General features: G+C 52.0%; 1 protein-coding gene and 1 pseudogene across 1 annotated transcript; one reads left to right on the forward strand and one right to left on the reverse strand.

Moving 5' to 3' along the window:
• Positions 1–2,626: 2,626 nt before the first annotated feature.
• On the reverse strand, positions 2,627–3,493 carry LRRC3C (leucine rich repeat containing 3C). The gene is given in 1 exon segment (XM_061176713.1): positions 2,627–3,493. A coding segment is annotated over 1 exon segment (867 nt).
• Positions 3,494–6,218: 2,725 nt separating this feature from the next.
• On the forward strand, positions 6,219–7,863 carry LOC133080270 (ribose-5-phosphate isomerase-like; annotated as a pseudogene).
• The last annotated feature ends 3,054 nt before the right edge of the window (positions 7,864–10,917 follow it).

Genomic DNA, 10,917 nt, shown 5'->3' on the forward strand with positions numbered 1-10,917 from the left:
CGCCCCACTTTGTCCAGTCTCCTGTGATGGGCTGAGCTGAAGTTACTGCGTTGGACACCCCCCTCACACCAAGTTCTGACTCAGAGACCCCAACTGGCTCGGGTGAAGGGGTCTCTCCCTGGGGAAGAGAGCCAGTGAAGCACCTGCCTGCCACCTCCCCACCCTGCCCCCCCATCTTCTGCCCCACTTGGCCTCCCTCTCCTTTCCCTCCTGTCCTAGCTCCAGAGAGGGAAAGAAATTGGAGCCAGAGGGGAGCCATAATGATAACTGGTGGGGCATTTATTATCCAGGGCTCCAGGACGCCTCCTGATCTGGGCTCCAAGCAAAGCTTCCCTCCCTGGATCCTTTCCCATCCTGAACTTACCTCTGAGCATTGGGGTTAGGGGTGACGGTAGGGGAACCCACTCTCTGAAGACCTTAAAGATGCTGTCTCCGCTGCTCAGGATGACAGGGAGTTGAATGAGACTCCAGGAATGGGCATCAACGATAGGGACATGGGGCGCCACCCAGCCCCCACCCTCCCACCCCCATGGGTCTCCACAATCTATTTCCCAGAACCTAGGGAGATGAGTCCCAGCCTGATTCCAGAAGAGGGTGGGTGAGCAGAGTGGGACAGATTCTGAAAGTGGCAGGGGAGGGACTGATGGAGGGTTTGATAGGGATGGAGCCAGGATTCTAAGGCCCAGGCCAAGATGTGGCTGGGTGGACGGTCAAAGGTACAGCCTGAAACTTCCCACATCCAAGTTCTTTCCTCCATCCCTGAGCACCTCTGGAAATGAAGAGGGAGGCGCATGTCTCCTGAGAAGAGAAGATGGGGGGCTGTCCCATGTTCTTCTGAGGTGAGTCAAGTTGAGGTTTCCTGGATGAGGTGAGGAAGCTCAGCATTGGAGTGGTGGGAAGAGCCTCAGGGATCGAGAGAGGAGGAAAGGAGACAGGGAAGTCAGGATGGGTCAGAGGGACGAGGGGAGGTGACGGATTCCTCTTTGCCACTCCTTGAGTGGCCTCCTAGTCTGCCCCAGGCTCTGCCATAAGTTGGGTGGAACCCTGGTTCAGTGGTTCTTATCTTCAGTTTCTACTAGGGTTCCCGAGGGCTTTCCCAAAGTGGCTGTTTCCTCCATGGAAGCCACATGATGAATCACCCTCACAGGGGCAAGGGACAGGGAGTGTTGGCCCCTTTGGGTCCCTTGAAAAGCCTATTTGGTGATAGGGATGTCTCATAGGGCCCCCTCCTTCAGCCAACCTGGTCTCTGCCCTCCCCCTCTGCCCAGGAATTCTTTTACTAACTTTGGGCACATCTAGTTTCTCCCTACCCCCTGCCCAGACTCCCGCTGAGAGAAGGGACAGACTGCTAAGAGAGTACCGGCTCCCTCTTCCTTTACTTCCTGCGCACCCCGAGCAGGCTGGAGACTGATGCCTGGGCTTTGGCCTCCTTCCCTCCTCCCTTGTTGTCCTCCCTCTGTGTCCCCTCCCATTCTCCATCCTTCTGTTCCATCATCATTAATGCATAGGCCCTGGCAGGCCTGGCAGACAGACTCTGGTGTCAGGAGCTGGGAGGTAGGATGGGAGAGAGGAGCTGGCACCCAGCCCAGCGGGAGCACCCGCACCAAAGGGGTGGTGAAGGTGGCGGAGAATATCTATACACCCTCCCACTCCTCACTGCGGGGCCACACGTGTTCAGCAAACTGAATGATAAGAAAGAGATCGGGGCATTAATAAAGGGGCTTTATTGAATTGTCCAGTGATGTTCTGGGGATGGGAAACCACCCCACCTCCCTTCCAGCTCTCTAGTGACCCATCCCCAGCTCAGGCAGAGCAGAAACTTCTTCTCCCCCAAGGGAAAGGGTTCAGGAAGCCCTTCGGGGTAAAAAGGAGAGAGCAAAGAGATAGGGAATCTCCGGAGAAGGAAGCAGGGAACCCTAAGCCAGGGGCTCACAATAGAAGGTACAGGGAGAGGAGCCTGGGGCCGTGAGAGAGGCAAGAAGCATGGGGCAGGCGGCGGGGAGGGGAGCTTTTTGGCAGAGGCGGCGGGAGAAGAGAGGAGGAGCCCACGGGGTCCTTTCTGACCTCACTGCCAGCTTGGTCCCACCATCCCCTCGCCCCTCTATGCGCCCTCTTCTCCAACCCCCAGATATGTCTTGCCGCTGCCCGGACATTCCAAGTTGTTTTACATCTTCTTCGTCTTGGTCCACCATCTTTCAGCCGGGGGCCTCCCTCTTCTGCCCAAAGCCCCCCTCATTCTTGCAGAGTCAGTTCAAACATCCATACAGCGCAGCCTTTGAGATCACCTCCGCCACGCTCTCAAGCTGCCTGCTCCTACCTCCAAGTTGGCATACGTGACCATCTACCATCATTCTCTGTTCTGTGGTCCCCCCATCACTGTGGACTCAGAAGCTCTGGGTCTCTGAGTCTAGCACAATCCAGGCCCAGAGTAGGCATCAAAACTCCCAGGCACCAAAGATGGTGTTGGTGGAGTGAGAGAGATCAGGTGTTTCGGGGAGACAGAGGAGGAAGGAGGTGGAATTGGGGGATGGGAAGGGGCTGCAGAGGAGGCAGAGGGGGTCAGAGGAGAGGAGAGGGCATAGGAGCAGGGGCGTGGGGTGCAGGGCCGGAAGAGGAGCCCTGGTCATCAGACCACCGTGCTGAGGGTAGAGGAGTCCTCAGAGCGCTCAGGCAACGCGGGGGCCCGCTTGAGGGGACGTCGGGTCTCATCCCGGTTCTGCCACACGTACTGGGCCAGATAAGCCACCACCAGCACCAGCCAGCCCCCCATGGTGACCAGCAGGGCCACGTCGGTGCTGTGCCGGGCCCCGCCCCGCCCCGTGCCACACAGCTCTTCCTCCCCGACCAGCGGCAGGAACTCCTGCCCCACGAGGTCTGATCGGGCTCCTGGGCCGCAGACGATGCCCGTCCCAGTGCCCGGTGCCAGCCTCACCCGCCGGAGCACCTCCTGGAGGGCACAGTCGCAGCGCCACGGGTTGGCAGACAGGTTCACTTGGATCTGCAGCCCCACAAAGGCCTCCACGGGCACCGAGGCCAGCCGGTTGGCAGAGAGGTCGAGGTGGCGCAACGTGCCCGCCAGGCCCTGGAAAGCGGCCCCTGAGAGGTGGGCAAGGACATTATGGGATAGATCCAGCTCCTCCAGGACAGGCAGGTGCTGGAAGGCCCCAGCCGGCACGGACGCCAGCCGGTTGGCATCCAGGTAGAGCTTGCGGGTGTCGTTAGGGATGCCGGTGGGCACAGCCCTCAGGCCTGCCCGGCTGCAGCGGAACGTCCGCTCCCCAGCTTCTTCTGCCACGTAGCAGCCCTGGGGAGCCAGCCGGGGGCTGGGCACTGTACCCCCTGTGCCTATCACCAGCAGCAGGGACAGGAGGTGACCAGCTGGTGGGAGCATGGCCACAGATTGGCATAGTCCTGGAGTGGAGCAGGATCTGGGGAAGAAAAAGCCCCATAAATGAAGAATGAGTTAAGAGAATTCCATTCCCACGGCCAGCATTCTCTTCCTGAAGTCCCCCTGTGGATTCCTTTTGGGCGGGGGCCTCTCCTTTGGGGGTCTCTCAGGCCTGGGTGGCTTTTTTGCTTCTTTGGGGTCCAAGACTCCTTATTGGGCCCTTTGGGTAGAGGGTCCCCTGGGCCTGAGACTCTTCTAGGGTCTCTTTGATTCTGGAAGGCTGATCTATGAAGTCTCTTGGTCCAAAGCCCTACTGGTCATTCTGGGTCTGGGGGCTTCTCAGTGTCTGTTTCTGCTCATGTATTGATTTCCTTCATTGGAATACAGGCTTTTCCAGCCAGCCTACCTGGATGGCTGCCAGGTGGGCCAGGTAGGCACCAGAGGGCCCGATTAGCAACAGGGCTTTGCAGCATCCAGCTAGGCTAGGTGATTCAGGCCCCAGCTTCTGTACCCGTTCACCCTTTCTCCTGGAACGTCCGCCCCTCTGCCCATCCCTGCTTTGTCCTCTCCGCCCCGCTCTTCCTCCCTGTCCTCTCCCTCCTCCTCCCAGCCTCTCACCCCTGTTGGTGGGAGAGCCCTCTCCTGTGCTGCCCTCTCCCCGGAAGTAGCCTGCCTGCTGCTCGGCTCTGGAGACCCGCTTCCTCCTCCAGAAGCCTTGCTCGCTCGCTTGTAGCTGCTGGAAGTTGGGGGCTGGGGCCCAAGAGTGTTGGGTTTCCTGGCATGTGACTCCAGGCCCCAGGTGTCAGATACCTGAGCCATGGCCTGGCCAGGCGATGCCAAGAGAGGGCAGATCCCGGACCCTGATGAACTCTGCCTTGGGAAGACTGGGCCCCAATTCCATTCCCTGCCTCAGGCTCCCCTTCCAAGGCCTTGACATGCTATCCTCCATCCTTCCTCTCCCAGCTGGGGCTGAGACTCTGCCTCTTAGAACCTCTGCCCTCTGCCCAGAGCCTGGCTGAGCAGAGGCATCCCTGCTTGGCAGGCCTGGGGGGCAGAACTGGGGTGGGCCCCCTCTCACATCCACTGTCTCCTGAACTCATCTCCCTTCAGCTCCATACCTCCCTTCTGCCCTCCTACCGTGCACTGTCTTCCATGGTGAACAAACTTTCCTCAGCCTTTTCCTTGGAAAACTTGTCTCTCTCTCTCCAGAGGACCTCATCTCCTGGCTCCTCGCAGGGTGCCCGACCTCCTTGCCTGGCAGGGGGCACTGTGTTAGTTCTCTGCACTGTTGGTAGATGGCCCCTCAAGGAGTTGGAAGGGGTTCTTCAATGTTTCTGAAGTCCAATACAGTCATCTACAAGTTTTCACGCTGATTTTCTGTTCTGGATTGGAGCTGACTCAGATTCTCTTAGTTTGCTGGGGCCTTGAGCTCCCAAGTTGGTACTGTTAACTCTCCTTCATGCCTGGGAGCCAAGGAGGGCTTGTACGACTTATTCCCCAGGGCTTCGTGATCCCTACCATCATTTGCAGCCATGCCAACCCATCACACCACCCTTTCTTAATGTAAGGGAAGGGAAGAGAAGACTGGGTGTCACAGAGATTTGCACAAAGGAGACTGAGGTCATACGCTGTGGAGACCTTTCTGAGAAGGAAAACCTTGCTGGATTTTGTAAGAGACTATGGGTGACCAGGATCGGACAACAGAAGTGAGGGCCCAGTGCAAAATGAAAATGTGGGAATCCTTTGTTCAAAACTGTTAAGAATTTCAAGACGGCAACAACAGCACATCGTAAGACCAGGTTCAGGGCCCTTCTGAATGCAGGGCGTGAGGCCCTGTGGGACTGCACAGGTTGCAGGCCCCTGAAGCTGGCCCTGTAGGTGACCTTTGAACGAGCAATTTCAGATGCGTGATGGAAGCCAGAATCAGAGGGTAAGATACTGGATGATGTTATCTCTGGGCATGTATTTACCACTGACTCATTCTGGTGACATCAACAGGGTCATTTCTCAGACTCCCATTTGTCCAAGGAATCAGATAAGACACAGTTTTTACACCTGGGCAGAAGTGAACATTTTGTCTGTGGTTGCTTGTTAGTTAGGCCAGGCACTCTGCCACTGAATACTTGGGAGTCCATTTCGGGATCGGGCCTGAATGCGGAAGAGGAAGCACATGGAAGCCTACCCCTCCCACCGCTCTCCCGTCACACTGGGCAGGGGCTTTAACTAAGGCACAAGAGGTGAGTTATCTCCTTCTCCGACTAGGCCAGCTACCAGGAAAGAGTGGGACTGGGGTGTCCAGCACAGCAGCTGCTGGAGAAGTGGGAAGTCTGCTCACCTAGGAGGGTCCAGCTGGCTCATGGACGTGGTCCACTGAGGGTGGTTAAGTGCAGTGCTCAGTAGAGAAGGGAGAACAGAGAGGAGGGAGGAACCACACTCAGGACGGTGCACAGTGCAGACTGGGGGTTGACAAGGTTGGAGCAGAAGTTCTTCCCTGCCATTCATTCATTCATTCATTCGTTCAGTGAGGGTTTCCTGTGAGCCCCATGTTATAAGTAGTACTGTGCTCAAGATTCAGCCCCTGTTCTGAGGGTCTCAGATGGCTGTGGTTAACCCAGTGGTTCACCCAGCCTGCACATTAGAATCACTTGGGGGAGCTTCTAGAATTAGTTATGCTTGGGTTTACCTGGACCAATTTAGTTAAAATCTCTGTGGATGGGGTCTAGGCGCTGGTGTATTTTTAAAAGCTCCCCAGGTATTTCTAATGTGCAGCCTGAGTTAAGAACTGCTGGTCTAGACAAGTACTGGCGGCGGGGATGCTAACAGCATCTGCCTGGTCCCCTCCATTATGTCCAAGGCTGAGGAGGCCAAGAAGCTGGCAGGCCGCGCAGCGGTGGAGAACCACGTGAGGAATAACCAAGTGCTGGGAATTAGGAGTGGTTCTACAGTTGTTCATGCTCTGCAGCGAATAGCTGAAAGAGTGAAACAAGAGAATCTGAACCCCGTCTGTATTCCCACTTCCTTCCAGGCCCGTCAGCTCATCCTGCAGTATGGCTGAACTCTTGGTGACCTGGACCGACACCCAGAGACTGACCTCACCATCGATGGTGCTGATGAGGTGGATGTTGATCTCAATCTCATCGAGGGCAGTAGAGGCTGGCTGACCCAGGAGAAAATTGTGGCTGGCAATGCCAGTTGCTTCATCGTGATCACCGATTTCAGGAAATATTCAAAGAACCTCAGGGGACCAGGGGAATCAGTGGCAAAAGGGGAACCCCCATCAAGGTCATCCCGATGGCCTATGTCCCAGTGAGCCGAGCTGTGACCCAGAAGTTTGGGGGCGTGATTGAACTTCGAATGGCCATCAACAAGGCAGATCCCTTGGTGATGGATAACAGTGAGTCCCCTACATACAAATGAGTTCCGTTCTGAGAACGCATTCATATGTCCAATTTGTTCATAAGTCCAACAAAGTTAGCCTAGGTACCAATTAACACAATCGGCCATATAGTACTGTACTGTAATAGGTTTATAATACTTTCATACAAATAATACATAAAAAACAAACGCAAAAAATAAAGAAGACATTTTTAATCTTACAGCACAGTACCTTGAAAAGTACAGTAGTACAGTACAACAGCTGGCATACAGGGGCTGCATCGAGTGAACAGGCAAGAAGAGTTACTGACTGGAGGAGGGAGAGGAGGTGGGAGATGGTAGAGCTGAAGGATCGTCAGCAGTAGGAGACGGAGGGCAAGCTGCAATTTCACTCATGCCTGATGTCGATGGCACAGGTTCTGGTTCCTTGCTGGATTCAATTCTATCTACCTTCTTGAAAAAATGATCCAGTGACGTCTGGGTAGTAGCTCTTTTTTTCTCATCATAGATGACATGGTAGCACTGGATTGCATCCTGAACGGCAGCTGCAACCTTCGTGAACCTTTCTACGTTCGGGTCCTGTGCTTCAAAAACTAACAGTGCCTCCTCAAATAAAGAAAATCCCCTTGCCGTTTCTTGCATCCTGAATCTCTTCGGTTCTTTAGTTACTTCTTCCTCTTCTCTCTCTTTGTCCTTTCTCTGGGCCTCCAATTCCACCAGGTCTTCAATAGTAAGCTCCTCATGTTGCACAGCAACAGTACTGTACAGTAAAGTACACAAAAGCACAACAACTTGCAGAGGATGCATGCATGTGACAATGTACACCGGACACATGAACTAACTTGCGTGATTGGACATGTGAACACAAGTTCGCATCTTTGAAAGTTCGCAACTTGAAGGTTCGTACGTAGGGGACTTACTGTAATGGGAATTTTATCCTGGACTGGAATTTTGACGGGGTCCACAAATGGAGTGATGTGAACACAGCTATCAAAATGATCCCAGGTGTGGTGGACACAGGCCTGTTCATCAGCATGGCGGAGACAGTCTACTTCGGGATGCAGGACGGCTCGGTGAACATGAGGGAGAAGCCTTTCTAAACTGGCCCTGCAGGAGCGGAATGTGTTCCCCTCACGTCCCCAGCCCACCGCCGAGGCGGACATGCCTCTCCAGGAGCCTTTGCCTTAATGTATCTGTGCCATGTAGACAGCTTGGCAGGGTGGGGGGTTGAGGGTTAAATCCTGTCTTCTGAATTATTGTTATTAAATGTCTTTAAAAAGAGAAATACAAACATATATTTTTGCTGTTAAAAATACTCAGTTTTGGGGGCTTCCCTGGTGGCACAGTGGTTGAGAATCTGCCTGCCAATGCAGGGGACACGGGTTCGAGCCCTGGTCTGGGAAGATCCCACATGCCGTGGAGCAACTAGGTCAGTGAGCCACAATTACTGAGCCTGCGCGTCTGGAGCTTGGGCTCCGCAGCAAGAGAGACCGCGATAGTGAGAGGCCCGTGCACCGTGATGAAGAGTGACCCCCACTTGCCACAACTAGAGAAAGCCCTCGCACAGAAACGAAGACCCAACACAGCCATAAATAAAAATAAATAAAAATAATTCCTTACTATAAAAAAAATAATACTCAGTTTTTTTTATAAAGTAGAACTTGATTTCATGTTGTATATGAACAATTTACCAAAAGAAAGGAGGATTGTCTTTTAAACTTTTAACTTGAGGCTGCTGGTTAAGCTTCTGAATGTTGGGTTTGCTGAGAGATGTAAATCAAACTTTTCTTTAAACTGGTGAAATGAAGGGCGCAGCCAGCAGTGATTCCCTGATGCCTTACTGGAAACATTGGGGTTCGTTTACTTTTCTGCCACACTGTTTTGTTTTCAGTTTTTGTTGCGATTACGCACAACATGTAGTTACATGTTTTAAGATGTGAATTACAAAAGTCTGGTGAGTGTAGTGGTGTGGCATGCGTGACGCAGAGTGTGTAAACTATCAAGGGAAAATGTGGGAGCTCTTTTGCTGAGTTGAGGGGGTTCGTTCAGACCCCTCTTGTTGGGAGCCATTGGCCAGAAATACTTGCCAGTGTTGCCAACCTACTGCTGTGAGCAACCTTTCAAAGACTGTGTTTTTGTTGTTAACATTTTTTTCGTTCCCTTATTACTCAGCCATAAAAAGGAATGAAGTTGGGTCATTTGTAGTGATGTGGATGAATCTAGAGTCTGTCACACAGAGTGCGGTAAGTCAGAAAGAGAAAAACAAATATCATATATTAACGCATATATGTGGAACCTAGAAAAATGGTACCGATGAACCTATTTGCGGGGGAGGAAAAGAGATGCAGATGTAGAGAACGGACTTGTGGACATAGGGGGTGATGGTGAGGGTGGGACGAACTGAGGGAGTAGCATTGACATATATACACTACCATGTGTAAAATAGATAGCTAGTGGGAAGCTGCTGTATAGCACAGGGAGCTCAGCTCGGTGTTCTGTGATGACCTAGATGGGTGGGATGGGAGGAGGGAGGTCCAAGAGAGAGGGGATATATATATATATATACATATAGCTGATTCACTTTGTTCTACAGCAGAAACTAACACAACATTGTAAAGCAACTATACTCCAATAAAAAAATAAAATAAAATATTTTTTTCGTTCCTTTATTGTTAGTTGCATGGCATCAGAAGTTGTTACCTCTTTATGTTGTTTGAGGGCTGAAATAAAACAGTATGGTGCCATTTCGAAAGAAAAAAAAAAAAAAGAACTGCCAGTCTAGAGGGAGACATGGATGTGTGGACACACGTCTGCACAGTGCCTTTAATGTGATGTCTGCCAGAACCAATGTGTGAAGCCCAGAGAGAGGTTAAGTCACTGTGGCAGAATCTGTTGGTGTTGTCGGGGTGGGGGTGGGGGGGGTGACATTTTTACCTCTACTCAATTAGGGCTTTTCAGGTGGGCCTGGGAATTAAAGAACCATAAAACAGATTAACAGTAGAAAAGCGTACACATTTATATGTCTTGGAGGGGGAGGGATAAATTGGGAATTTGGGATTAACGGATACACACTACTATATACAAAAAAGATAAACAACAAGGTCCTACTGTAAAGAATACGTGTGTGTGTAACTGATTCACTTTGTTGTGCACCTGAAACATTGTAAATCAACTTGACTTCAATGGGACTTCCCTGGCGGTCCAGTGGTTAGGACTCCGCGTTTCCACTGCAGGGGGCCCGGGTTCCATCCCTGGTCGGGGAACTAAGCTCCTGCAAGGTGTGTGGCGCGGCCAAAAAAAAAAAAAATCAACTATACTTCAATTAAAAAAAAATTTTTTTTAAATTTATATTAATGACACGGGAGCCCTCATAAGGAAATGAAGACCTAGGGAAGCGGTAAAACATTAATACTTTTATACTAGGTTGAATAAAGAGCAGTGATTGTAGTGAAGTGACTAAAATATACAGGGAGCTTAAAGGAAGGGAAAAACTATTTTAACAAGGCCTGTTTGTACAGAATTCTCTTGGCTTTGATTCTCCATTGAAGAATGTTTCTTTTCTCCCCATACAGGGAGGGCATCTTTCACATGGGGGTTTGGTCTCCTGTTTTCTGGAAGAAAAGGGGAGATTAGAATGCTTTTCTTGCATCTGCTCAAAATAATCCTTAAGCCCAAGTGGCATATTTTGAGGTGGTGTATTTTTTTTTTTTATAAATTTATTTTATTTTTGGCTGCGTTGGGTCTTCGTTGCTGCGCGTGGGCTTTTCTCTGGTTACGGAGAGCAGGGGCTACTCTTTGTTGCTGCGCGCGGGCTTCTCACTGCAGTGGCTTCTCTTGTTGCGGAGCACGGGCTCTAGGTGCGTGGGCTTCAGTAGTTGTGGCGCACGGGTTTAGTTGCTCCGCAGGGTGTGGGATCTTCCCCGACCAGGGCTCGAACCCGTGTCCCCTGCATTGGCAGGCGGCTTCTTAACCACTGCGCCGCCAGGGAAGGGAAGCCCCTGGGGTGGTGTATTCTGCCACCCTTCAGTATCCATTCCTAAGCTCTTCCTTGATAACACACACTGTTCTGGGAGTAGCAATGTGCTCCGTCCCTCATGACAGAGCTGATTGGTCCTCTCAGTTTGTCAGAAATCTCGTCCACTTTCCCAGCCACC

Source organism: Eubalaena glacialis, chromosome 19 (genome assembly GCF_028564815.1).
Source record: "Eubalaena glacialis isolate mEubGla1 chromosome 19, mEubGla1.1.hap2.+ XY, whole genome shotgun sequence".
Classification (NCBI taxonomy): domain Eukaryota; kingdom Metazoa; phylum Chordata; class Mammalia; order Artiodactyla; family Balaenidae; genus Eubalaena; species Eubalaena glacialis.